Source organism: Filobasidium floriforme (genome assembly GCF_021052385.1).
Source record: "Filobasidium floriforme strain CBS 6241 chromosome Unknown HD553scaffold_4, whole genome shotgun sequence".
In the NCBI taxonomy this organism is placed as follows: Eukaryota; Fungi; Basidiomycota; class Tremellomycetes; order Filobasidiales; family Filobasidiaceae; genus Filobasidium; species Filobasidium floriforme.
This window is the reverse complement of record NW_025763625.1, coordinates 164331-188523: the sequence shown is the minus strand read 5'-3', so window position 1 is coordinate 188523 and position 24193 is coordinate 164331. Positions and strand designations below refer to the sequence as shown.

Below are 24193 nucleotides of genomic sequence, written 5' to 3'. Positions count from 1 at the left end.
CTATAAAGGGTACCCGCAACCGGATCGGAAGTACAGCACTTATACTCAGCGTTACCCGGTCGAGGAGTACGATCCGATAGAGGAAAAGAATCTGGGTCCCGAACCAGTGGATCCTTATGAAGAACCCGAGCCCGAGGAACAGATGAACGGATATAGGGACTTTTATCCCTCGGAAGAGACGACCCGATTCAACGCTAGTGAGGACGATGAACGCATCCGGGAGAAGCTTTACATCGAGGCGGACCTGGTATCACATAGCAAAGGGAAACTCGATCCGAAGATGATTGACCTGGTACCAGACGAGCAGACCATGTCCGAGGAAAAGCGACGGATACACAAGGATATCTGTGAGGTCCTAGTAAACGAGATGGGAGATGCTACTTCTCAACTGGGCAACATCGTTCAAGAGATCGCAAGGTTTGGTATTGCAGGCCGTGAGCAAGAAGAAAACCACCGGGAGAAGGGACTTCAGGATCTGTTTGTCCGTTTTGCCAATATCATCGCTGTTCGCATACTCAGCTCTGATCCTCGCTTCGAGGAGACTATGGCCGGATCACATGGATCCTCTCAAACAGAGATATTTCGATCGCGAGGCTCGTCTTATATGTATTCGCACGACTTCGAATGGGACATACCTCTCAGTGGGAAATTGAACACCAGGATTGACGTCGTCGGTGATGACGGTGCCAGTGTTGCGTTTGGAGAAGTCAAAGTGACCCTGGCTTCCGAATTGAAAGACCGGTTGTTAGGCCAGATCTTGCGGTATCTCGTAAGCGCTTAAAGTACTCAAATCCAACCGCACGGAATCTGACGCTTACTCGCTGTACCGTGATATGATCTTCCTACTCATATAAGTATAGTCGGAATCGTTCCGGCATGGTAGCATCGCGGGAATCAACCATTTCTTTACGCTCTGCGGCCCGAGCTTGAGGTTATGGTACGCCGACGCTTCAGCCTACAGTTCATCGGCCGCATATTCTTTCGCCAACAAGGACGACCATGCGAAAATTGTCGATATCGTCGCTTTCCTGTGCGGGCCTGTGGAGCTGATATATAAACGATGGATGCTGGAAGGAGGTATGACGCTGGAAATCATGAACGAGACCCATCAAGTTCAGCAGTATACGATCAAGGACGTCAAGCGATTGTTTACGAATGGCCAGATTTTGGGGTCGAGGACTGTCGTCTGGGCCGTCAACATCGAAGCGCAGTCGGACGATGCACTGGAGATGCCTACCGGGAAGGATTTGCAGCTGATCATCAAGAGCGCCTGGCTCGAGCGGGATCTTGTCCACCACGAATTGGATGTCCTCGAGTGGATTCAGCGCAAAGTCAAGTTGGAACCGGGATCGGGGGTCGAGTATAATATACCCATTCCTATCGGTCGCGTGCTAGGTACCTCGTCTCAACCACTAAAACTCAAGGAATGGGTTACATTCAACGGCCAAAAGTTGATCTCGACGATAGCGACCTTTTGTGTTCGCGCGACTCGGATTCCGGATCAAATCGATATACATCAGCTCTGGGCGGTAGCAAGGAGTCTCCTGCAGACCCTGAGGTTCTTACATCGAGCAGGAATTCATTACCGGGACTTGCATCCCGGAAACATCCTCATGACCGAGGCGGCGGGACCCCAGCGATGCGTCTTGGTAGACTTTGGGAATGCGCGCATTCTCAAAGCGAGGAAAGGGGAACTTGGCGATATCGTAAATCCACCTGATGACGGTACCGTCAACAAAGAAGACTGCCGCGCGGGCAATGACTATTTCATGAGCAGACGAATCCACATATTGTCGGAGGATATGAAGCAGCTTGGTCGGCTCGAAAGAGGCTTGCCGGCTTTCCGGAGGCACTGCCAGGGCGACCCTGATGGGCCCGAAGAGATTGCCGCCCAGGAGACAGACATCGCAAATATGAAGAAAGACCTGGAAAACTCAGCCTACAATCATCGATACGTAGACGACTGGGAGTCGGCCCTCTATTGGTTACTTTTTCAAGCGAACGCATCGCTTGAAGGTAAGAATTCGAAGACGATAGTGGAGAACTGTTTGACACAGATTCTACGCCTCGACGTGAAGAAGGATTTGTGGTCCGATACGGCAGAATTCAGGGCGGTAAGCTGGTCGAGCTACATGATAAATCGTTGATGTGTAGACTTCTGAGCACGAGACCTCAGGCTAGTTGTGTTGTGATACCATACACCAAAGCCGTGGAATCTTGGCGAGCGCTCGTGGATAAATGTCAGACGGATTTGGATTCTCCCGCCAGCCAAAACGATCCGGACCGTCCGGCGGCAGTAATCGAGTCCGGGCCGGATCCCAAGGAAATGGCGTGTTTCGATAAGATCATCCAGATCGTACAGGAGGCCGAGCTTCGATTCGCGCCCAAGGAGGAGCACGACCTGATGGGCCCAGCTGGCCCGTCCATCAAGCGAGCTTATCCCGATCAGCCCGACAACGACTACAATAAACGCTCCAAAAATCTTTGAGGACGGCCGAAGCCAGCAGCTATCGCTTGACATCGGGTCCAAGTGAGTAGCGCGAAGGACTTTAGTCTCAGTATGGCTCAACGCTGACCAAGCGAGTTTGATCAGCCTAAACGTTGACGAAGTCCAACACAAGTATGATGACAGGTTTACATACAAGTCTGTTTAGTATCATTTCGAGTCTGTTTATTACGAGATTACGAGTCTGTTTATTACGAGTCTGTTTATTCGCGAGTCTGAATAGAAGCCTGCTTGCAAGCGCCTCTACACGACAATGCTTGATACACGTGTCAATCACTATTGATGACCGGCGACTGAGCTTTCTTATGTCTTTCTATCAAAATATATCGCCTTCAACGCGCAGTGAGGATCTCGAGCCCCCGTGCTCAGGGGTGTCTAGTGGCAAATGTTTCGTTACTGTTTCGTGACTCGGTTATAATCGTGCCGTCACATAAAGGTCGTTATGGATCCTGCTTCTACCTACGCAACCTAAGCGTCCGCCGCCTTTGCGGTGAGAGTCTCGATGACCCCTTCAGAAAGCCCTTCTCGTTGGCTGAGTACTGCTGCCTCCTCTTCCAAGTCCCTGCTGAGGCCATTCTGATTCGCTGGTTCAATGATCGCATACCGTCGCCTTGAATCTTCCTCAGAGGGAAGGATGTTTGCCGCTGTATGAGAGACGATGAACTCGCTCGAGACTGCTCGACAAATAATCGATCAGCATGCGGACAAAGTACCAGTAATTGAATAGGTCACTCACGTTCTCCTCGCATCCACGAGAGTACTTGCAAGAGGCAAGTGCGCCCTAGCCAGTCTTGTTTGGCCGCTTCGGTCTCTGTCGGATCGCTTAGTACGCTCCAGCTGTTACCAAGGATCGATATCGTTCACATCAGTCAAGGCTGTACAGCGAAAAGGGTACTACCAGGCTCGCTTACTCGTCAACCAAGTACAAACGCCTCCAGATGGTTCGCAGACATGCGGTCTGACGTCTCAACGCAGCAGGCTTGTGTTTTCGAAAGCCCGATTGTTTAGAACTAAGGAATCGCATAGATCCAGCGACAAAAACTCACCTCTTGTTGCTGCCAGTCTCGCAACACCTTCATAGCCGAAACAAAATCCCCCCTATCTTCGGCCGATTTCACATCCTTGACCGTCAGCAAATCGATCAAAGATTCGCGATCTATTGATCGACCCTCCAACAATGCAACTACGTTTTCGTAGCAAAGCTGAAAGAGGCAGGGACCTGTCAGTTATCACTCTTTTGCAAAGATTGAGAGACGTTGACTAACCTTTTCCAAGGCCGCGAAGCCACCTTCCTGAAGTCGAGTCACACGTCCGGCCATATAGGATTGAGCCGTCCGATGAACGTCGCTGGAAGCTCCAGATTGGCGAATTCTTGACCTCAACATCTCAGTTGTCTTCATCAAAGATAACTGATTGTCACAATCTAATCAGAGCAGCGTAAGGTAAGCGGGACTCGAAAGGTGAGATCGCGCCCCGACTTACAGTCGACCTTCGAATCATCCACTCGCTCTCCCTTCGCCTTTCGCGCTGCGTGCGTAAGCTTGAAGATGCTAAGCAAGATTTTTTGGCTTTGGGCCGCTTGCACCGCAGAAGCCGCTTTATAAGCCGTCTCTCCAGCATCTTGCAAGTTCCCTTTTTCCAAGAATTGCAGCCAAGCCAAATCATGCCGCTCTGTTCGTCGTAGGAAATCGGATACTGCTTTGCGATATTCGCTAGAGTAGCTCAGTATTGCATAGTATTGTTCTGTAGAGTGGAAAGGTCAGTATAAGGATCTTAGCGGGTCATGCCACATGCTCTCCAGACGTACTTTCCGCCAGGTAGTGCTTGAAAAGCTCCTGTGCGAATCGGTACCCGAGCTCCGCGCTCAATTCGCTGCGACCAAACTCTCCGCTCATGTACGCGTCGATCCTCTCCTGCGACCCCACGTCCGGATGGACTGCCAGTTGAACAAGAGTATAATGTCTCTCGAACAATTCCGCGACCTGGTAGGCCATACCGGAATCGAATGTGACTGTAGAAGACGTGTTAATAAAGCAGAGCGACTACCTGAAGCAAGGGAAACTCGAACCTACTGAGCGGAAAGATCGTTTGGTGGCTGTCCTTGATGAGAGAATCTTTCGATTGAACGGCATCTCGTTGATCCGACTTCCCCTCAATCAAGCTGAGGAGATTGAGGACACCGTCAGCAGTGTTCAGCAGCACCTCATTCAAAACCGGCTTACATGGCCTCAATCTTGGCTTGCTCCTCCAAAGCGAACAGAAGGGGTATGACAAGAGCCCGAAGTCCATCCTGCAATTCGTCGAGGGCGGTCGCCGGGGTATATCCGTCGGGGTCGCCGTTGAGCGAGACCCTCGAAGCTTCGGAGAGCTTGCTGATGCTATCAACTGCCTTGAAGTAGAAGTGCTGCAACGTAGCGACCGTCTTGTTGTCCATGAGGTAGCTAGACTTCACATCGACAAGCTGCTCATCCAGCTCATACACCTCAATATTCCTTTCACGTGTCCCCAGAACGGCATGTTGCATCGCGGCGCTCAGGATGCGCATCGCTTGTATTGTCCATCTCACGGATCGATCGTTGTCGTCGTCGTGACTGCCATTCGAGTGCGCAGGAAGATGTCTGTTCACAACGTCGGGTAGGGATTGCAACATCGCTGGGATGTCGCGAATCTGACATGGATACCGTTCATGAGCTAGAGAATTTACGATGCATATTTGGACACTCACTTGTCTGTCGAAGAAGGCGTTCACAGCTTCGTTGTTGATAGAGCCCCCGGCGTCTGTAGCATCTCCGTGTGCATCGACAGTCTCCTGTATCGCCATTCGCAGCAGGTCCTCAGGGTTCCCCAACCCCCAATCTCTATCGTCCAGTGATCAGAGGAGTGTCAGCGCCTGGAGTACGCTCTGATCTCATTCGTGTATTGCCTGCGTACCCTCGCATGACCTCCTGGGATAGCAATTCCGCCAAATCTATCCCCACAGCGAGAGCTGTCACGTCCGCTGCAAGTTGCTTACGGACGACCTGGCTGAGGTCATCCAGCAGCCCCATCTGGCGGACAAACTGGATCAGATTCTCAAGTCGCTTTTGTCTTTCCTCTAGCTTGTTCTCGTTGGGCTTTGCGCTGAGATAGCTTGATTCTATGGGGATCGAGATTTCGCATCAGCTTGAGCTGTATCCGAAAACTTCGCAAGAATCGCTTACTGGAAGTGACGAGCAGATCGGACACCGCAAGAAGCGCTTGTTCGAGCGACGCGGCCTTCTCAACAGCAAGACTGAAGGTCAAGGGATTGGCAGGACCTTCGAAGAATACGGCTTGTTCGATCTTGTTCTCCAACTGAGCTCGACGAGCTAACGCCGTCGATCTGATAAGGCAGAATTGTCTGGGGTCAGTAACAGCAGTATCGTCATGAATGTCGGCAGTACTCGCCTCGGTTGGAAGTCAAACAGACGGATAGGATCCACCTCGACCCCCATGAATCCGCTTCTCGGCGCAAACGCAGTAAGCCGAACGTTGCCCTCGTTGCTCTTCCCAGCGCGGCTCAGTAATGATTGGCGATCGAAGCCAATCCCGATGATAGGGTTCTGAACCGGATCTTTAAAAGTGGTCGATTGCTGGTATAACGACTCTGTGACCATATGTTCAACACGTCAGCTTGACTCGCTTCAATGATACGACGCTAGTTCGTCTGACCTTTTTCTAATGATACCGTTACGATCGCGCCGGACAGCTGAACAAACGCCACATTTGCCTTCTGAGGTACAGCCAATCGCGTTTTGGCGACAGGACGAGGATCTTCGACCTATCAACGTGAAACATTCAGATCTCCCCGACGAAATAGGGCTTCGAAGATCATGTTTGCTGGACTCACAGCGGTATAGCTAAGCTTGACCAGATGCTCTACCAGTTCACCCGATTCCTTTGACGGATTGACGACAGCGATGGCGTAAGACGTAGGACCTACAGTCTTACCCGTCCTTCCTGAAGCTGAGAACGACAGAAGCACGGCGACATTCCCGTGATCCAGCGTAGCGACATCTCGTAATCTGATTTCAGAAGTCCCTGCCATCTCCGCATGAGACACGACGTCGGGTAAGATGGCTAGCTCTTTCAAAAATTTCGCATCTGTGCCGGTGACACTCCATCCGGAAGCATTGCTCGTTCCCAGTACCCAAATCTCCCGCTTCATACCAATTCCGCTCAGAGCGACGTTGGGTTCGACACCTCGAGATCGTGCACGAGGGGTTCCCATAAAGATGCTCACGCCCAAGCTCGACCCCATCGAGGACGAAGACAAGGCTGTCGTGTCGATATCCTCCTTGCCGATGGACAGGCCGAGAATGCCTTCGTTCTGGTCGGATCCGGACCCGGCGAATAGCACGTCGGTGGACCTTGAGAGCCAAGTGTTGTTCGGCTTGATGAACGGAGTCGGGAGACTCAAGAACGGTCGACCGTCGCTGCTGGCGATGTTTTGGCGAAGCACGCGGGCGTGTTTCGTAGAGATCAATAACGTCGTCGCCTGGAGATTGGAATTCGAAGCTAGCTTAGCTCGAGTCATAATAACAAGTGTAGATCGCTGAAATATCGCTCACATCTACTCGGTCCAGGTTCGAGACCGCTTCACCCTCCTTCAAACCTAACCTGCCCCTGATCGGTTGAGCTCCAGTCAAAGCCAGCGTGACATTGTCATACAACAATATCTCCCCGCTTCCTCCGTTGCTCTCTGGTGCGACAGAATCGACCAGGACGATGCCTGGTTCGCGCGTTTGAGGTACTTGGGAAGGGACGAAGACGACGAAGGGTGTGGGTGTTTCGGGATGGAAGGTGTAACATGTTGGTGAAGCGAAGGATTTCTACGCACGATATGATCTCTCGAGATCAGCGTGTATTCGGTCTTGGTTGGTCCACCCGCCGCTTACCTTGGCGTAATTCCAGGCAAAGACCTCTTGAGTTGTCGAAACAGCCGCAAACCCGGTAAGAGAGTCTATCACAGCTCTATACCTGTCATTGGCAAAGTCTGTACCCAATAAACAGACATGTTAGCTTGCTTAGATCTCTTTGTAGTACTGGACCCAACTCACCTGCATCAAACAGGGCGTGCCGAACTTCATCCGGGACGCTCCCTTGCACAAACGCCTGATGGAACGTATCCCTGGCTAAGATCGTTCCAGCAGGCAGCCCTTTGAACGCATCGAGCACGGTATCTTGCTGGAAATCCCGTAATTCCTCTTCCTCCTGATAATCGTAATAATCGTGCTGAACAGATCGATCTACCGAGTACTCTCTACGCAAAGCGCTGGTGCCGACATCTCTATGCCTTGCTCCTCCAAGCTGACTTCGTGCAAGAAGAGCTCTAGGCGTGTTCAGTGTGGGCGTTTGGTCTCGGTACCGGCTCCTAGGGCCACGACCGGGGGTACCGGGTGTTCGAGAAGGAGTCGTCTGGAATGCTGGTCTTCGTTGTTGCTCGGCCGTCGGTGTTTCGGCAGCTCTTTTGAGCGGTCGAACGGGGGTCAGAGACATCTTTGACGAGGCACTAAGCAATCCGTGTAGGTGTGGCTTAGCTGAGCAGATGTGCTGAGTCGATGTTCAATTGGTGTGGCATCATGTGTTTGTCAAGGTTCTACCCCGACTCTGTAACTTCAATCGTCACCCTCGACCAGTCGAGAAGCGCGGCGAGTCTCAGCTCAACGTTGCGACCATCGAAGCTGCTCCCCCTTTGCTGGGGACCGAGCCGTTCTGCGACATGCACTTGATCCTCGTTCAACCCCTTCATGACAGGTATCCCAGGGTTTAATGATGGGATCCCTCCAAATAGACCCGCTCAACTCGAGAATCCTGCAAGATGGCCAAAAAGAAGTCGAAGAAGACTCAGTTCGTGAGTCCACGTCGCGGAAAGAGACAGGCATGAATTCCGACGCTGAATCTGGGGGCCTCGTTCGTCATGATTCTATCAGACCTTGAAGCCGTGGTGTTGGTATTGCGAGAGAGAGTTTGAAGATGAGAAAGGTACGCTTCAAATCCAATTGTCTTGAACATCCACCTCGAACTGACAGGACTCTGCGACCTGAACGCTATAGTTCTCTTGCAACATCAAAAGGCGAAACACTTCAAGTGTCGGCATTGTCCAAGAAAGTTGAATACGGCGGGAGGTCTGATGGTGCATTGTCAGCAGGTCCACAAGACGGAGCCCGACAAGTGAGTCCTGATTGCTCTTCCACCTGCACAATCCTTTGGGCTGACGCGATCCGGGGTTTTATCATAGGTTGGAAAACACCCTGCCTGGACGGGATGGGTACGACGTCGAGATCTTCGGGATGGAAGGTGTACCAGCCAAGGACAAGGACGAATGGAAGGCCAAGAAGGAAGCCGAGTTTGGTGTCAACCTGAATCAACAGCAGAACCCGAACAAGCGGCCCAAAATCTACCACGGGGTCATTAGCGAGAACGACTTGAAGTTGGCGCTCGAACAGCACAAGATGTTGATGAGCGGTGGAAAGTTGGGGTCGCTTCCGGGTATGCCGATGGGTGGTCTGCCAGGGTGAGTGTCAGCGAGTCCTTACAGCGGCAATTTTCGGGTCATCGGCTGAACTTCGACATTGATGCGCTCAAAGTATGCCGCCGCCAAGCATGATTCCGGCAGGGTAAGTGATTCAACTCCTTCAGCCAGCGATGGTCGGCATACTCATCCCTGATGTGAATCTCTCTCGCAGCCCGCCCATGTTCATGCCTCCTCCAGGAATGGCACCTCCTTTCCCTCCCTTCCCCGGTGCACCGATGCCTCCCTTCCCTGGAGCTGGAATGCCCGGTAACCTACCCTTCCCTCCTCCTCCTGGATTCCGACCGCCTTTCCCTCCAATGGGCATGCCTGGTATGCCCAGCCCAATAGGCGTACCTCCCTTCGGTCCTCCTGGCGGGATGATGGGATCGCCAGCGAGCGCGATAGCAGCTCCCTCTGCATTGGGATCCGTGGTGACCGTCATGCCCGCTCAGAATGGTGTCATCTGGCCGGATGCGGATGCTTCTCCCGTAAGTTTACTTTCGGTAAATCTAAACTTGCCCTCAAACTGATATCTCCATTTGCTCCTTTCCCCAGGCCGAAAAACGTGCTCAACAACCTCAATACCGACATTCATCTCCTGCTCTTTCCAGCGCACCCCTTCCATTCCCTGACCAGGGTCACCAACCCCCTGCCTTTGCGCAGACGAGCGGAATCCCCTCGGCATCCGGTGCGGCTCCCTCGGCTTCCAACCTGCAAGACAAGTACGCGACGACGCCGATTCCTGAAGCTCCTACCGGTGTACCCGGACCGCATAGCACTCTGACCTCGTTGGATGGGAGTGGCGTACAACCCGGAGAGACGGTCAAGGTGGAGAATGATGTCACTGCGAGTCTGAAGAGAAAGGCCGAGGATGACGTTCCTGTGGCGTGAAGCAGCGGGATGAGAACTCTGTAGCTTGTGCGATACTTTGTCAATTATGGGATAAGACATGTACATTGGCCTTGGCGGGGTGCGCACAAACACCTTTCCTTCTGGCATAGCTGGCGTGTTTCGAGGGACTGATTCATCAAAAGGCACGCCTATGGGGGACGAAGGGTTCACGGTTGAAAGCGGCTGGACGGGGCGTTCTGAGACCTGAAGGAGTCATCGAAGGGTTGCCGTATCTTGCCGCCTGTAAAGTATTGTAGTTGCCTGCGAGATTTCGCGCTCTTTGAACCGGCGTGAAAGCGGAACGGATGTCGTATGCTACAGGGTCGCTTCCGGTTTGGATGACGGAACCTGTGCGAACTGTAAATACCCGGAGGTTGTGTCAGGCTCGGCTACCTGTCTGTTATTATAGTAGCGGCCGCCTACTTGGTCCTGGAGCCTTGAATTGCGATCTCTGAGGGATTCTGGCGGGTGTCGGCATGGCTTGAGTGATTCTGGACGGCTTGTCTAGTGCACGAGCTGGTATCACTGCAGGGTTCTCCGGTTGATACTCGAAATCGCTGAAACAAATCTCATCAGCTCAACTGTCGCCGATACTAAATAGCGCGAAATTCTTACGTCAAGTGCTCCCTCATCCTCTGCCTGGATTCTGTTCTTGTCACTTGCTTGTTCCCAAGACCGCTGTCTGATAACCCGCTCGATCGAGTATGTAGGCTGTAACGTTCGGGTGGTACGGGACCTCTCGGGTTCGGATTGTGTTGAATGAAAGGAGTATGAAGGCTGCCTTCGGAGTGAGGTCCAGATTGTCTATAGCAAAGCGCAGAGTCATCAGTGATCAGTTATCTCTGTGGCTTTCTGTACAGATTGCTCACTGATTCGTTCCTTGTCTCTGTCGTTTCCGAGAGTCGTCACGTCCTATTGCCATCGGACGACCGAACCCATCGAGTTGTTGCCCATCCTTCGATCCGTTCCCCTGAGCGAAAGATCTAGGCTCCCCAAACCCGCCAGTATCGTCGTCTACCTGCGCAACCGGGGCTCTCGCAGCAGGTCTGCTCGGCCGTGATGGTAGCGTTCCTGTTGAGGCTGCAGCACCTTGAGACGGACGACCACGCCGCAGCGACTCGACTTCGGCTCGTAATGCTTCAACCTCTTGCTTCGACCCTTCCAACTCCCTGAGTTCGAAATCAGCTACGATGCTCCTTAAGACCAGTAATCCCGGTCGACCTACTGCCTAAGTCGTCTCTCACCCTGGACCCGCCTGTTTGCTGTTTCCAGTGCAGTCTGATTTTGACAAGCGTCGTCTAGTCGCCCTCAAAGCCTCGAAGTGTGTCTTGAACTCACATTCTGTACTGCAACTTGCTTCCTGAGCTCGCGAATCACCCTAGCCATCTCCGTTGTCTGAAACTGTTCGTGATGCCGAGCCTTAGCTATGACCAAGCCAAGTTTCTTCGACCGTACTTACTCCTACTGTCCTCATAGTCTTCTTCAAGTCGCTTGTGGGGTTCTTGAACCATGGCTTGAGTTCTGCTTCGAGCTAACGATTTGTGTCAAGTTGCAGGAGCATGAGCCACCAGTCAAAGAAGCTTCCGTACATCGCACTCACTTTGCCAGCCAAAGCAGTGGTTGTTATGGGTTTTGTGCCGCATAGAGTGCAGACTTTGGGTAGGTCTGGAAAGCACGTAACATACACTTTAGAAGAAGAGACGATAGAAAATCTTTGGTCCGATACTCGCGAGTGTGATTGTCGCAAAGAAAATGTCCACATTCCGTCATCCAGAATCGCTCGGGAGTATCCGACTGAAGTGTTTCAACGAGGTCATGATTACTGGTAGAGGGTAGACGCACTCAGCAGCGACCGCAGATACCGACCAGAAAGACCGATGGCTTACCATATTGAACACGAGACAAATTCGAAGAACCAAGGAATGGCATTGGGATCGGATTCGTCGCCTGAAGATGGGTCGGTGAGAGGATCACTGCCGGGATGAAACGAAGGCGCCGGAAAGGACCGGCGGTGTGACGACATTCTGTATCCTGAGGAAGTGAACTTTCCCGGCAAGTCTCTAACTCCGTGGTTATCTAGAGGCTAGAGGCAACCTGATTATGATGATCTTGATCTTGACTGTCTAAACCCTTGCATGGCCGCATGATCTCATTCAGGTAGATCGATAGAAAGGTGGTGGAGGTCGTCAAAAGAAGCGTGATGGGAGGTCGAGTTTGTTTACTTTGTGAGATCGCGCATTTCTGTCCATACGTGACGCAAAGAGAAAGGCAAAAAAGGTGACCAAAAAAACGAGCTGCCCGGATTCGAACCGGAGTCGTTCGGAGATGTTATTGAACTCAATCAAAACCGAAAGTGATAACCAACTACACTACAGCTCGCCTGACGCGGATATTTTTTGTTTAAGCAATATCTAAACTGAAATGCTCGGGTTCTTGACCGACCCTCACATCGATGGCTCACATCTTTTAGTGGGTTTGCAGAATAGGCGCATCTCAGCCAGCAATCCTGTCTATCTCATCCGAGAGCAGTACCGCGTAATGACAAATCGGCAAATCACGTCGTTTCCGATGCAAGCGCACACAACTCGTCCGCATCGACCCGTGTCAACGACCAAGATTCACAATCCACCCCGTCCCCTGCTTCGGCATACCAAACGCAAGCCCAGACGTATTCCTGAGTGCCCTTCCGGTTTCTATTGTCATCCCTGCTATCGTCGGAATGGGTCCAGCGCCGAAGCTCGGTGGTGATCTTGCCCAACCGGGCGTGCAGCTGGTACGAGAGCCCCGAACTTGTCTGTTTTAGGTCCCGGCCGTCTAGGTGGATGGACATGGCAGCGGGATCGCAAAGGTGGCATCTCTTTCGCTGGTTATATCGGGAGTCGATTTGTTCGGTCGGTGTCGATGTTGATGTCGTCTTCACGTCGGAATTCGATGAGCTCCCGGTATCCGTCCCCGTCGGCGGGGTGAACAACAACCTCTGGAGCGAATCGTGAAAGATCACCTGAACCGTCTGAAAGTCCATGCTCAGTCCGCATCCTAACATCTTGGTATACGCCTCCTTGACCGTCCATAGCGTCAAAAGGTGATCCATCCGTTCTCTCAACGAGTTGTCCGCATATGGAGATATGTCGAGGGTAGGACCTTTGAAGTGCGGAATGAAGCGTTGTTCGTGCTCCCCGAGCTGTGTCCACGGAGAAACATCAAATATCAGTTAGTGTTACGCTATTACCCTTCCGAGCTGAATTGATTGACCTGATCGGACAAGACCTCGTCGAGCGCTTTCAACTCGTTTACTTCCCTATCCAGACGCATACAGTCTACCCCGATCATCGGGGCCTGACGATTCCTCTTCTTCTTCATGTTGTCGCTCCTGCTAATGTGCTCAGAAGTGTTCTCCGGGACTGGAGAGGTAGGTGAAGGGGAGCGGTTCGAGTCACGGTAGGTCTTGACTGAGAACATGACCAGGTTCTCATCGTGCGTGATGTTATAGTCTACGTGGGTTGGAGTACTGGGTTCGCCAGTCGGTTTCTAAAGATGCGATATATAGGTTTCAGACGGACGCCGGCGATCAGCTTGAGATCAAACGAAACGGATCGATTAAAGTCGTCCTTCAGCGAGTACGAAGGTCGACTCGTGGCGTACTCACAAAGAACGGTTTCCCTCCCTCCCCAACCCCGACCAGATCCTCCAATACCCTCCCTGCGAACCCAGCGGTTTCTTTCCATCTGAACAGCAACAACCAGCCTAGTAACGATCTGTGTCGATCTTCCTGTCGTCTGTATCGGAGGATCCGGGCGCGGGCGGAGTTGGGAAGAAGGGTTAGGAGAGAAGTTGTTTGCTACCAAGAAGAGGAAAGGGCGGATATGACGGGTCGGAGGTCAGCTTTGATAGCAATCGAAGAGGGGTCAGAGCAGGTAGGCTTACCGCGTCCGTCGGGTTGAACGAGTCGAGGGTTGTGTAAAAGGTGTGCATGGTGCGTATAGATCGTATAGAAGCTCAATAGGATGGCACGAGGTCGAGGTTACTGAACTGGCTGCCGGTGGAAGAGGCACGATGCCGAAATGATCTTCAGTAGTCTTATCATTCAAGTTGCAAGTTGAATGCGATGGATCGGATATCGCATGGTAAATATACAAACAAGAAACGACAACGACTACATGTGAGCATCGTACGGGTCGAGCTGTTCCACCGGAGCTACCAGGAAGAGTCCCGGAAGCCTATGAAGAAACTACGAACTGGGATGATTAATGCTAACGAATTAAAGAAAACTCTTTCTCTGCTTCCAAAGAAAATCACATCCCCTTGTCGCTGAGAAAACTTTGCAAGGCACTTTCCACACAGGCGAGATAAACCAGGACCTTTGAGACGGGATGAGACCCAGGAGCTCGCCGGTCAGGGTTTTGTCTTTTCTGTGCGGGAGTGGTTCTTGCAACTGGACGTAGGTGACGCAAATATAGACTGGAAGGTATCAACTGAAGAGAAAAGGTCAAGAGGGGGTCGAGTGGGGGAAGGAGTGCTGAGCTTGTCGACTTGTCGTGATTATATACTCGCCAAGGGCAACGCTGCGTCGATGTATCACGTGAAACTTGTGAGTCGAGATGGCGATGGGCTATGCATCGTAGTTCCCTAGCGTCACACGTCACAAAGGGGGGTCGATCCCGTTCAATAATGTCGCTCGTTATTGATCCTTTCTACCTGACCTCAGTCGCTGTGCCAAAAGTCTGTACCAGATCAACCTGGAAGTAGTAATCTGGTAGCTGGTAGAACCCGGACGGCATCAAGCAGGAACGACCACAACGCCCAGTCAACAACCCCGTGACGCCAGATCCTAGAGGCATGCTGTCACCTTGAGCTGTGCCCATCAACTATCATTAGCACTCGTAACGTATCGAATACCAGCACCAGACAACACCGCCAAAAGATTCGCACAACTACCACCAAGAATACGAACATCTTTGCTTTACTGCGACGACTTCAGCCGATCGAACGACGGCCCGGCCAAATCTAGCTTACAGCCGGTACCAACTCGATGAAGAGGACACTCCGTCAGAACCATCAAGAACCCTCTTCCCAATCTCGTCATAATACCTTTGCATCCAACGTCGCCTTTCACCCAGCCGAAGACTTTTCACAGAGAGACTCTCCGCCCCGTTCTTTCCCTGCTGGCGTCACTGTCGACCTGAACGACTCGGACTCGAACTACAATTCGGTGGAAGAGCTGGAACGTGAACGACGGTATCGTACGTACGTCGGGAACACCGGCCATAACAACAACTACGGAGGCGACGATTACGAGGTCGAGGACGAGAACGCTCATCGACGAGGAGGAGAAGGACTCGCTCTGCCTCTCTATCATCAAAAGGGTGGAAACGATATGCAGTCCCAAGAACAGCTGGATATGAGGTTGGGAGGTGGGCTCGGGGCGGAAATGTCCAGGAGACGGGTAGGAGGGTTACCTACTATCCCTGCGAGCCCCAACGACCCGAACGTCAATTACCTCGACGGGGAGAAAGATGCTCTCTTGATGGAAAACGAGCGTAGCACGTCTCCAGCCTATGACGAACAGGGGAAGATGTTCGGCTCGAAGGGTTTCGGTATGGGACCTCGGACAGGGGGTCGACGTGGGATCCCGTTGATGACCTCTCGTCGACCGGAGAATGTCCCCCAATGGATCATGCAAAACGAAGAGATCTTTTTCACCGCCCTCTACACGGCCTTGTCCCTGTTTACCAGGTTGTGGAAGATTGGCGCAGCAGATTATGTCGTCTGGGATGAAGCCCATTTCGGGAAATTCGGGAGTCACTATATCAACCGTGACTTCTATTTTGACGTCCACCCGCCGTTGGGCAAGATGCTCGTCGGTCTCGTCGGAGTCTTGAGTGGCTACGGAGGAGGGTTCGATTTCAAAAGCGGGGCGCCGTATGGCGACAAGGTGCCGTACACGACAATGAGGGTGTTGATGGCCATGTTCGGAGTGGGCATGGTCCCTGTCGCTTGGTGGACCGCAGGAGAGTTGGGATGGTCCAGACAGTCTAGGCATCTGGTCACACTCTGCGTCTTGTTCGGTGCGTTACCACTTTTCCGTATCTCATCAAGCGCCGTCGAGCACGAGGTCGCTAATATGACACTGTATGTGTCTTTGTCGTCGTCTAGATGTCGGCTGGTTATGCATCTCGCGATTTATCCTGCTCGACTCGATGCTCTTGTTCTTCACGTTTACCACCATCCTCGGGCTCGTCAAATTCCATAATCAACGTCACGAGTGAGTCGCTGTAAAGCGTAGAGGCAGAGAGACTGGAAGTGTGTCTCCATTCACGTTGCCTGTGTTGCTAACCTGAATAACGGTTGTGTTTGCGTTCGCTAGCGCGTTCGGAGATGACTGGTGGGCCTGGTTGGTCTTCACCGGATTGCAAATCGGTTGCGTTTGCAGGTGAGTCGTCTTTGGTATGGGGATATTTGAAGAGGTGGTTAGCTAATAGTGTCGGTCGGTTTGCGTAGTGTCAAGTGGGTTGGGCTCTTTGGAGCTACCGCCCTTGTCGGGCTTTACACTGTCGAGGATCTCTGGAACAAGTTTGGGGATCTCAGGATGCCCAAGGTGCGTTATGGCTGCGTCGAGGTCGCCGATCGACAATGTTGACGTGCCGTCATCGTTCGCAGATGACCTACATCCGCCACTGGTTGGCGAGAGGGCTCTGTTTGATCTTCATTCCCTTCTGCGTCTACGCCATGTCTTTCAAGCTTCACTTCATGATCCTCAACCGGAGTGGACCGGGTGACGCTCAGATGAGCTCGCTCTTTCAGGCACACTTGAGAGGAAATGACTTTGCTCAGTCTCCCCTAGAGATCGCTTACGGGTCCAAGCTCACCCTCAAGAATTACGGATACGGAGGCGGGCTCTTGCATTCACATGTCCAGACGTACCCTGTCGGGTCATTGCAGCAGCAAGTCACTTGTTACCACTACAAGGACGACAACAACAACTTTTACATCTATCCTCCTTGGGGCGGTAAACCTGTGGACCCGGACGCCGAGCTCGAGTATGTCCGGGACGGGGACGTGCTGAGGATCGTGCACGTACCCACCACCCGGAACATACACTCGCACACGGTTCCGGCGCCGATGACCAAGGAGAACTATGAAGTGTCCGCCTATGGAAACCTGACCGTCGGCGACGTACATGATCATTGGGTCATCGAGGTCGTTGATGACATGATCTTGGGCAAGAAGAAAAACGTTGACAAGATCCACGCGTTGACCACGAGGATGCGGTTCAGGCATCAAGTCTTGGGTTGTTACCTCAAGGCCGCCAACGTGCCCTTGCCTCAGTGGGGATGGAAGCAGATCGAGGTGACTTGTGACAAGCAGAACAATCCCGCAGACGCCCATACTTGGTGGAATGTCGAGAGTCATTGGAACGACCGACGTAAGCGCCCGATCGTTGAGCAAATCATGTCGCACTGGACGCTGATCCATTATCTGAAATTCGATAGTACCCTCGGGCGATGCCAAACTATACAAGTCGCCATTCTGGAAAGACTTTTGGCACCTCAATGTGGCGATGATGACCTCGAACAACGCGCTCATTCCCGATCCCGACAAGGACGATATCTTGGCTTCGCAACCGCTCGACTGGCCCTGGTTGCACCTGGGACTTCGTATGTGCGGCTGGGGAGACAATCAGATCAAGTACTATCTGCTCGGGACACCCATTATCTGGTGGGGAGGCGGTGTGGCCTTGATTGTCGGTTGTCTCACGCTCGTGACCTACTTGATGCGGATGCAAAGACAGTACAGAGATTGGGCCGAAGGTGAGTGTGCTCGTAGATCGCATGGTTGGAGCATGAACTGAAAACTCGTTTGTTCGGTCTAGGCGAATGGGACGATTGGCTCTACGTCTTCAAGCTTGCCCTTGGCGGGTGGCTCACGCATTTCGGTAAGCCAATGCGAAATCATCGCGACCCGCCACAGAAATCTAAACACTGTCATTACAGTGCCGTTCTTGATCATGGGGCGGGTGACATACCTGCATCATTACGTAAGTGCTGAAAGCGAGCTCGGAAGAGGTTGCCGCCACTCACCACGCCGCATTGCAGCTACCAACGCTATGGTTCGCCGTCTTGATGATTGGCCACATGCTCGACACGTTCGTCTTTCAATCATCCAACCGGTCGAATCGAGCAAAGTGGATCTGGTTCGGTGTCCTCGCCGGATCCGTCTTTTTCTGTTTCATGTGGTTCCGAGGCATGGCCTTTGGAATTACCGGCCCGATCAAGGACCACCGGGGTCTCAAGTGGAGAAAGGTCAGTTGCAGCTGAAAGTTGAGGGCTACATATATGCGATCGCTGATCGGACAACGCGCTGCGATTTTCAATATTACCACAGACATGGAACGTGAGTCTTTTCCTGCTCTACCTTCGCTTGGTGAAACCACTATTGACTCTTTCGTTCTCCGACAGATTTACGACGACCGAGATTAAACCGATGCATTTCAGGATTGCTGTAGACACCTCATGTCTTGTTCACGATTGCACAAGCTATTATACATCTTTCTTTCACGAGCTCACTTGACCACGTATGAATACAACAAAGGGAGTCTTTTTTTCCGTTCCGAATCAACGTCATGAGTCGTTTGTCCGTTCAGGTTTCGGTTGATCGTGGGGGACTTTTGAGGCGGGCTGTTGCGGATTCGTCGCTGCGATGAGATTGTTTGACGGCACGTCTTCTACCAAGGCGGAAAACGCATTCCAACCATGTGATTCGGGAGTATGTTTCAGCCCGCGCATGACGGGGTGGATCCCCATTCTCACCGAATTCCCCTTGTTCAGATCGATCGGCGAGTTGCAGGGGACCATACCGGGACTCCAGTCGGGGGAATTACCCTTGTCGAAACGTTCTCCCATGGTACCGTAAGGAAGCACGAGAGTACTGGGCGTTCCTTGTTGGATCTGGATCATCCTCGAAGGTGTACCGCCCATGGCTTGATCCAACGCTCCCCAGGTCCTCGGACTGTCGGATAGGTGCATGGCTGTGGGTGATCGTCCGTAGGTCATCGTCGGGGTCGCCTGCATCGCACCGAACATGGGAACGGTGGCCGCGTGCAAGAGAGGTCGTCGTATCAGCCTCGGACCGCGAGGGATCTCGATGACCCCTTGTCGTTGCGAAGTTTGCTGGTCCGACGGATTCGTATTGGATGTCATGCTGAATCGGACCATCAAATACAAGAGAAGAAGTTGGACGAGACTAGACGAGGTTGAGATTGATAATACCTTTTCGTGATTTCGACCCATACCCGAAAGAGGCTCGTATTTATAAGTTTCGCCTCCAAGCCGAAAGTCTCAACGCGATCCGGCCGGGCGGACGAAGAAGCATCCCCTCCATTGGATATTCGCCATCCCCCCAGCTCACCCGCTGGAACCTCGGACCGTCAATCATGGGTCGGCAAGCTCGGCAAACATATGTGGCCGACCAGATCAAAGGAAGTCCCGATGTCGATCTCTGGCGCAAAGGCTTGGCATCGTATCGTGCTTCAAGTCCTGCTTGTACAGCCTGCAGGAGGAGTCGTGACGAACCCATATCGATATCGATATCGGCGAGGTGAGTGTGCTGTGTCCATGTTCCCAATGACGACATCTTGTCCCCGCCTAGTTGTGACGCCATGTCATCTGACGCAATGAGTCTTACTGCTTCTCAGGGTCTGTCCCAGCCGATAGTAGTCCTCTCTGCGCTCCGCCGTATCTGCTGTATTTTTGCGCCGTGATCTTGAACGAATGGCCAAAAAGGGAATGTTTTTGACGTCATCGATAAGTGCAGAGCTGTGCGTTTTGGTAGATGGGCTGACCGCCGGGATACCTGGGCTTCCTAGACATTCTTGATGACGCGATGATGATCGTCTGCTGTTATGTTCATCCAGGCTTCTTCGTCCTCCTTCTCAGGCAACGGCTGAAAAGCAAGAGAAGCCATCAAATGTTCGTCAGTCGGGCTGTCGGTAAGAGAATCGTGATATGGAGTAGTGAGTAGGAAGGGTTTTGCCACCTTCGACGCGGACATGCGAAGTTATTTCAAGTCCGTGACCTTTAAGATTCAGCTCGCTGGCCGCCGTGCGTGCGTGCCTTTCGTGTGTTGTTGATGCAAAGAGAGAGAGAGAGAATGTGTTCCGTGCTCAAACCCGTCGATATGCAACAACTTATATCCGGTGGAATATGTCTATTCATCTGGATATGATCACCCTGGCCTCTGAATAAGCTGGGTCGATTGGGTTACGAACTAAACCGTCGGCCACTTCTGCTGGTCTCATCCCAGTTACGACCGACGTTACGAGCAGACAACACCCCGTCTCGGCCAGACCCTTTCACGATCACACACCATTTTTATACCTCATTCGACGACCCCTTTACCGACCACTCATGTGCTGAAACGGACACGCAAACGTACGAAACCTCCTTGCCGGCCTTTACCTCAACCAGGATTGGCTAGCCCCGACTTTTACCTTGACGCGGATTCCGGACGACCACGGCACGTCCATCTGGAACGATCATGTCCTTCTATCAACCCAGTGTCGGGCCGGGTTATGATCAGGGCATGTCGCCCGTCGATCAGATGGACCCCTATGCGCAATCACAAAGACAAGGTCGGATGCCTCCTGTACCTATCCAGCCCACGCCTCTTCTGGACAACTGTAAGTCGATATGTTAATACGGGACAGCTCGCAGCAGTACCGCATGCTGAATACCGATTATGCCATGAACGTTCGCAGCCCATCTTCGACCCGGTGAACAGGCAGCTTTGCTTTCCAACGAAAAGACCCTCCAACTCTACCGAGAAAATGCGAAAAAGACCAACGACCCGGAACTCATCTTCGAATTCGCCGTCTTCATGATCGAAGCTGCGAAATCCCTCGACGCCAACACCGCTCCGGACGGCCAGACCCATCCCAACTTGTCCTCCACCACAGCTCCTCTTTCGGCCATCAACGAGCAGAAACGCGAGGATCTCGTCAAAGAAGCTACAGCTCTCTTGAAACGACTCGCCGATAGGGGTCATCCTGACGCTCAATACTACTTGGCCGATTGTTATGCGAACGGTATCGGAACAGTTCGAGCCAGACAAGACTTTGACCGGGCGTTCCCGTTGTTCGTCTTGGCTGCCAAGCATGGGCATCCTGATGCTGCTTATCGGGCAGGGACGTGTTGTGAGCACGGATGGGGATGTCGACGAGAGACCGCCAAGGCTGTGCAGTTTTACAAGTAGGTCGCAGAACCAGGCCGGGGGATCGCTCTTTTCATGCGGGAACCCTGACAAAGTTCCGCCTTCTTCATCTCAGGAAAGCAGCCGTGGCTCTCCATCCTGGTGCCATGTACCGACTCGGAACAGCCGAATTGAACGGGTCGCTCGGTCTCCCCCAACGCCCAAAAGAGGGAGTCAAATGGCTCAAACGATCAGCCGAACACGCTTCCGCTGAATTCCCTCACGCTCTCCACGAGCTCGCACTCTTGCACGAACGGGGGATCGAGAACGTCCTCTTTGTCGACTTGGAGTATGCGACCGAGTTGTTGGCGCAGGCTTCTGAACTGGGGTACGCCCCGAGCGCCGTCAAATTGGGAGAATGTTACGAATATGGAAAGATGGGATGTCCCATGGATGCGGCGCTCAGTATTCATTACTACGTGAGTCACCTCATGCTGACATCGCACCGGAAGCCAGCGCATCTGATGAGCGCATCTCTCCGGCTCAACGACAGAACATTGCTGCTCAACAAGATCATCGGGACGGGTGTTTCGCATTGACGGCGTGGTATCTCGTCGGATCTCCCGGCGTACTCCCGCAGTCCGATACCGAAGCCTTCTTATGGGCTAAAAAGGCAGCAGAGATGGGACTGGCCAAGGCGCAATACGCCGTTGGGTACTTTACCGAGGTCAGTACCGCATGCACGTTGTGACACCCATTCGTTTTTACCTAATCTGGCAAGAGCTGACGACATCGTTATGGCTCGTTTTGAATCAGGTCGGAATCGGTACACCTGCTTCTCCTCAGAACGCTATTCAGTGGTACCGTATGGCAGCCGACAATGGCGACAAGCGAGCGGACAAGCGCCTGAAAAACTTTGGCTCGGCCGCTGTCAACGCCGCTCCGGGGGCGAGTCGAAACGAATTACTAGCCAGAGCGGCGGAAGGCGGTGCCGACGGGAAAGGCGGGAAAGACAAGGACTGTGTGATCATGTAAAGAAGCTTTATGAGAAGGAACATGGCGGCAGGGTGAAAAGATAGACCAAACACGACTCGCGGCTCACACGCTAGCGACCCTATATAGTAACCTGATTGTATCGTTTAGACTAGCTAATCACCCGGGAACACCTTGAGTTGCACGTCAACGGAATGATGAGATGCATGAGCTTTCGCAATCGAGCGATACGTCAGAGTGACACAAATTCGGATCAAGGGTATCATGATGTACAGAGAGCATATGAGATCGAAAAGCAAGCTATTCTGCGTCGAGAAGGAGTGGTAGGTCGTCACGCTTGGTGGCGCCAGCGATTTTCTATCAATCAGAAGAAGCGATCAGCAAGTAGTCTCCCATTGGTAGCGGAGTCGGTGCATACCCTGATATCGGCGGCAGAGACCGGGCATTGCAGCGATGCACTGGAAGAGATGGTGGGAGACACATCGAAGGCGACGATGTGCAGCTTGAGGGTCAGGTCGTAGTCGATAGTGATATCGCCAGGCGGAACACTTCCGCATTTCTCTGTAAGTGGAAATGTCAGACTTTCTCAGTACAGGTACGATCGCTAAGTTTGATAAGTTTGGCTTACCGAGCAAGCTGGACAATACGATCGATTGCGGGTCGAGGTCGGTAGAGTAGTTGACCATGAAGGGGAACGAGAAGTTCGTGGCACTGTTCCCTCCGAATCTAGATCGCAACGGTTGGTCCGGTAAGTGTCCTGTCACGAATCCGTATCTTCCGCTTCTTCGAGACTCACTTGATATCGGTAAGCGATCCGCCTCCGAAGCTGTCACAACGATACCAGGAGCAAGCCGTCAATATCTCATCTGCGTTCGTGTTACAGTACTCATCTCCTATACTGACTCTGCATCAAGACCGGGCCATTTGGCGCTGAAACGGTTGATAGGCTGATCAGCACACGTAGACAAGGAGCTGAATGCAATCGAAGGCTTGACTCACACAGCGGAAATCTCCTTGAAGTCAGCTGAGAACCAGTTGGGGTTTGTCACGCTGTTCGCCAAACCCAACGGATCATGATCAGCACGTAGACAGAGGCAACATTGCTATGCATAGCGGTAGGTGGCTTACCCAATAATCAGACTGAAGTTGAGGGCAAGCGAGGAGGTGGTAATGGACACGGCATTCGATGAAGGGATGTCGATATCAAAGAGCCTGATGTCGGGCGGCCTGACCCACTGAAAGAAGGGAAGAGGATTGTTCATGCCAGATCCGTGCTGCTTATCCCGAGGGAGACGAGGAGCTTACCATAGCAATGGTCAAAACGACCGAGATCAGGACAAAGAGGGTGCTCAGGATACAGCAGGAGAAGAATCGTCCGAACGTCCTCCAACCACCACCCTAAAGCAGTACGATCAAGCTTTGTCGTCAGTATAGTCAAGTAAGCTACACGATCACCGGGGGTTTGCATACCTTTCCCCAGCTGGCTCTGTTCTCTTTTCGCCATTCTCGCAACCAGCCGGTAGCTTTAGGCGGGACGTCGACACCTGAGCGTGGAACGGCCAAAGTATTTCAGTCAACATGGCTAGTTTCATGGGACGTCGAAAGTAAGCACACTCACCTTGAGTCCACTGACTGGCGGGACGTTCCCCGTTCGCAGCCATACCGACAAACCTACTCCGCCTGACCGTCCCATCGGCTTCCGCCTTGGGCGGCCGCGCAAACGACTTTTCTGGCAAGCTGTCGTACGATGACATCCTCTCTTGAGGGATCGGGTAGTTTGCTTGAGAGTAAGGTCTGGCTTGATCGTTGTTGCCGACGTATTGGTCTTTCCCCGAGGCATTCGAATCCTCTGAATAGCCATGTTGAATCTCGGGTCGCGTGTGACCGTATGGATCAGAGTATTGCTGGGCCATCCTAGCTAAGTTGGTCGGGTCAGGAATGAAGGACGAGTCAAACTGAAGGATTGGGAACTTTGCTAAGGCAAAAACTTTGCTAAGGCAAATGAGAAGATGTCGATGTCGGACTTGTATCATTCGAATCGTGATCAAGCGATCAAAAGAGTGAACCACCCCGGAATTGCGCAC

General features: G+C 52.5%; 9 protein-coding genes and 1 non-coding gene across 10 annotated transcripts; 4 read left to right on the top strand and 6 right to left on the bottom strand.

The window, feature by feature from the left end:
- Positions 1-902: 902 nt before the first annotated feature.
- Positions 903-2756, top strand: HD553DRAFT_172395 (uncharacterized protein). The gene is made up of 3 exons (XM_046176903.1): positions 903-2114; positions 2177-2530; positions 2594-2756. Exons 1-2 carry the CDS (start codon positions 1065-1067, stop codon positions 2486-2488), a joined length of 1362 nt encoding a protein of 453 aa, XP_046038713.1. The 5' UTR covers positions 903-1064; the 3' UTR covers positions 2489-2530; positions 2594-2756.
- Positions 2757-2783: 27 nt separating this feature from the next.
- HD553DRAFT_172288 (Non-repetitive/WGA-negative nucleoporin C-terminal-domain-containing protein) lies at positions 2784-8085 on the bottom strand. Its single transcript, XM_046176902.1, has 18 exons — positions 7585-8085; positions 7423-7520; positions 7096-7356; positions 6375-7022; positions 6197-6305; positions 5933-6131; positions 5707-5867; positions 5438-5642; positions 5232-5364; positions 4729-5174; positions 4579-4667; positions 4314-4517; positions 3989-4249; positions 3772-3929; positions 3553-3708; positions 3418-3485; positions 3243-3343; positions 2784-3180 (listed from the first exon to the last, which is right to left on the bottom strand). Exons 1-18 carry the CDS (start codon positions 8021-8023, stop codon positions 2975-2977), a joined length of 3942 nt encoding a protein of 1313 aa, XP_046038712.1. The 5' UTR covers positions 8024-8085; the 3' UTR covers positions 2784-2974.
- A 212-nt stretch (positions 8086-8297) lies between these two features.
- HD553DRAFT_292730 (uncharacterized protein) lies at positions 8298-10010 on the top strand. The gene is made up of 7 exons (XM_046178413.1): positions 8298-8378; positions 8458-8509; positions 8581-8698; positions 8766-9041; positions 9115-9144; positions 9214-9529; positions 9597-10010. Exons 1-7 carry the CDS (start codon positions 8346-8348, stop codon positions 9930-9932), a joined length of 1161 nt encoding a protein of 386 aa, XP_046038711.1. The 5' UTR covers positions 8298-8345; the 3' UTR covers positions 9933-10010.
- A 341-nt stretch (positions 10011-10351) lies between these two features.
- HD553DRAFT_333904 (uncharacterized protein) lies at positions 10352-12052 on the bottom strand (the record flags this gene model as incomplete). The annotated part of the gene is made up of 9 exons (XM_046182121.1): positions 11819-12052; positions 11618-11754; positions 11533-11597; positions 11392-11463; positions 11271-11333; positions 11158-11210; positions 10802-11101; positions 10548-10736; positions 10352-10436 (listed from the first exon to the last, which is right to left on the bottom strand). The coding sequence occupies exons 1-9, from the start codon at positions 11953-11955 to the stop codon at positions 10352-10354; spliced, it is 1101 nt and encodes a 366-aa protein (XP_046038710.1). The 5' UTR covers positions 11956-12052.
- A 169-nt stretch (positions 12053-12221) lies between these two features.
- On the bottom strand, positions 12222-12311 carry HD553DRAFT_t19. The gene has a single exon. It is a non-coding gene; the product is annotated as a tRNA-Gln (tRNA).
- Positions 12312-12486: 175 nt separating this feature from the next.
- Positions 12487-13904, bottom strand: HD553DRAFT_322217 (uncharacterized protein; the record flags this gene model as incomplete). The annotated part of the gene is made up of 4 exons (XM_046181278.1): positions 12487-13113; positions 13185-13460; positions 13579-13770; positions 13857-13904. The coding sequence occupies 4 exons, from the start codon at positions 13902-13904 to the stop codon at positions 12487-12489; spliced, it is 1143 nt and encodes a 380-aa protein (XP_046038709.1).
- Positions 13905-15154: 1250 nt separating this feature from the next.
- On the top strand, positions 15155-18560 carry HD553DRAFT_306083 (Dolichyl-phosphate-mannose-protein mannosyltransferase-domain-containing protein). The gene is made up of 11 exons (XM_046179224.1): positions 15155-15997; positions 16086-16194; positions 16297-16362; positions 16431-16527; positions 16590-17355; positions 17423-17740; positions 17803-17865; positions 17924-17967; positions 18026-18232; positions 18315-18323; positions 18389-18560. Exons 1-11 carry the CDS (start codon positions 15307-15309, stop codon positions 18407-18409), a joined length of 2391 nt encoding a protein of 796 aa, XP_046038708.1. The 5' UTR covers positions 15155-15306; the 3' UTR covers positions 18410-18560.
- HD553DRAFT_333901 (uncharacterized protein) lies at positions 18551-19851 on the bottom strand (the record flags this gene model as incomplete). Its single annotated transcript, XM_046182120.1, has 2 exons — positions 19338-19851; positions 18551-19099 (listed from the first exon to the last, which is right to left on the bottom strand). The coding sequence occupies exons 1-2, from the start codon at positions 19587-19589 to the stop codon at positions 18551-18553; spliced, it is 801 nt and encodes a 266-aa protein (XP_046038707.1). The 5' UTR covers positions 19590-19851.
- Positions 19852-20077: 226 nt separating this feature from the next.
- Positions 20078-22327, top strand: HD553DRAFT_281062 (uncharacterized protein). Its single transcript, XM_046178120.1, has 5 exons — positions 20078-20607; positions 20686-21175; positions 21253-21595; positions 21670-21843; positions 21933-22327. Exons 1-5 carry the CDS (start codon positions 20466-20468, stop codon positions 22149-22151), a joined length of 1368 nt encoding a protein of 455 aa, XP_046038706.1. The 5' UTR covers positions 20078-20465; the 3' UTR covers positions 22152-22327.
- On the bottom strand, positions 22328-24150 carry HD553DRAFT_306079 (uncharacterized protein). Its single transcript, XM_046179223.1, has 10 exons — positions 23728-24150; positions 23580-23653; positions 23415-23507; positions 23238-23344; positions 23109-23159; positions 23013-23039; positions 22906-22935; positions 22738-22835; positions 22528-22670; positions 22328-22466 (listed from the first exon to the last, which is right to left on the bottom strand). The coding sequence occupies exons 1-10, from the start codon at positions 24140-24142 to the stop codon at positions 22410-22412; spliced, it is 1095 nt and encodes a 364-aa protein (XP_046038705.1). The 5' UTR covers positions 24143-24150; the 3' UTR covers positions 22328-22409.
- Between the last annotated feature and the right edge of the window lie 43 nt (positions 24151-24193).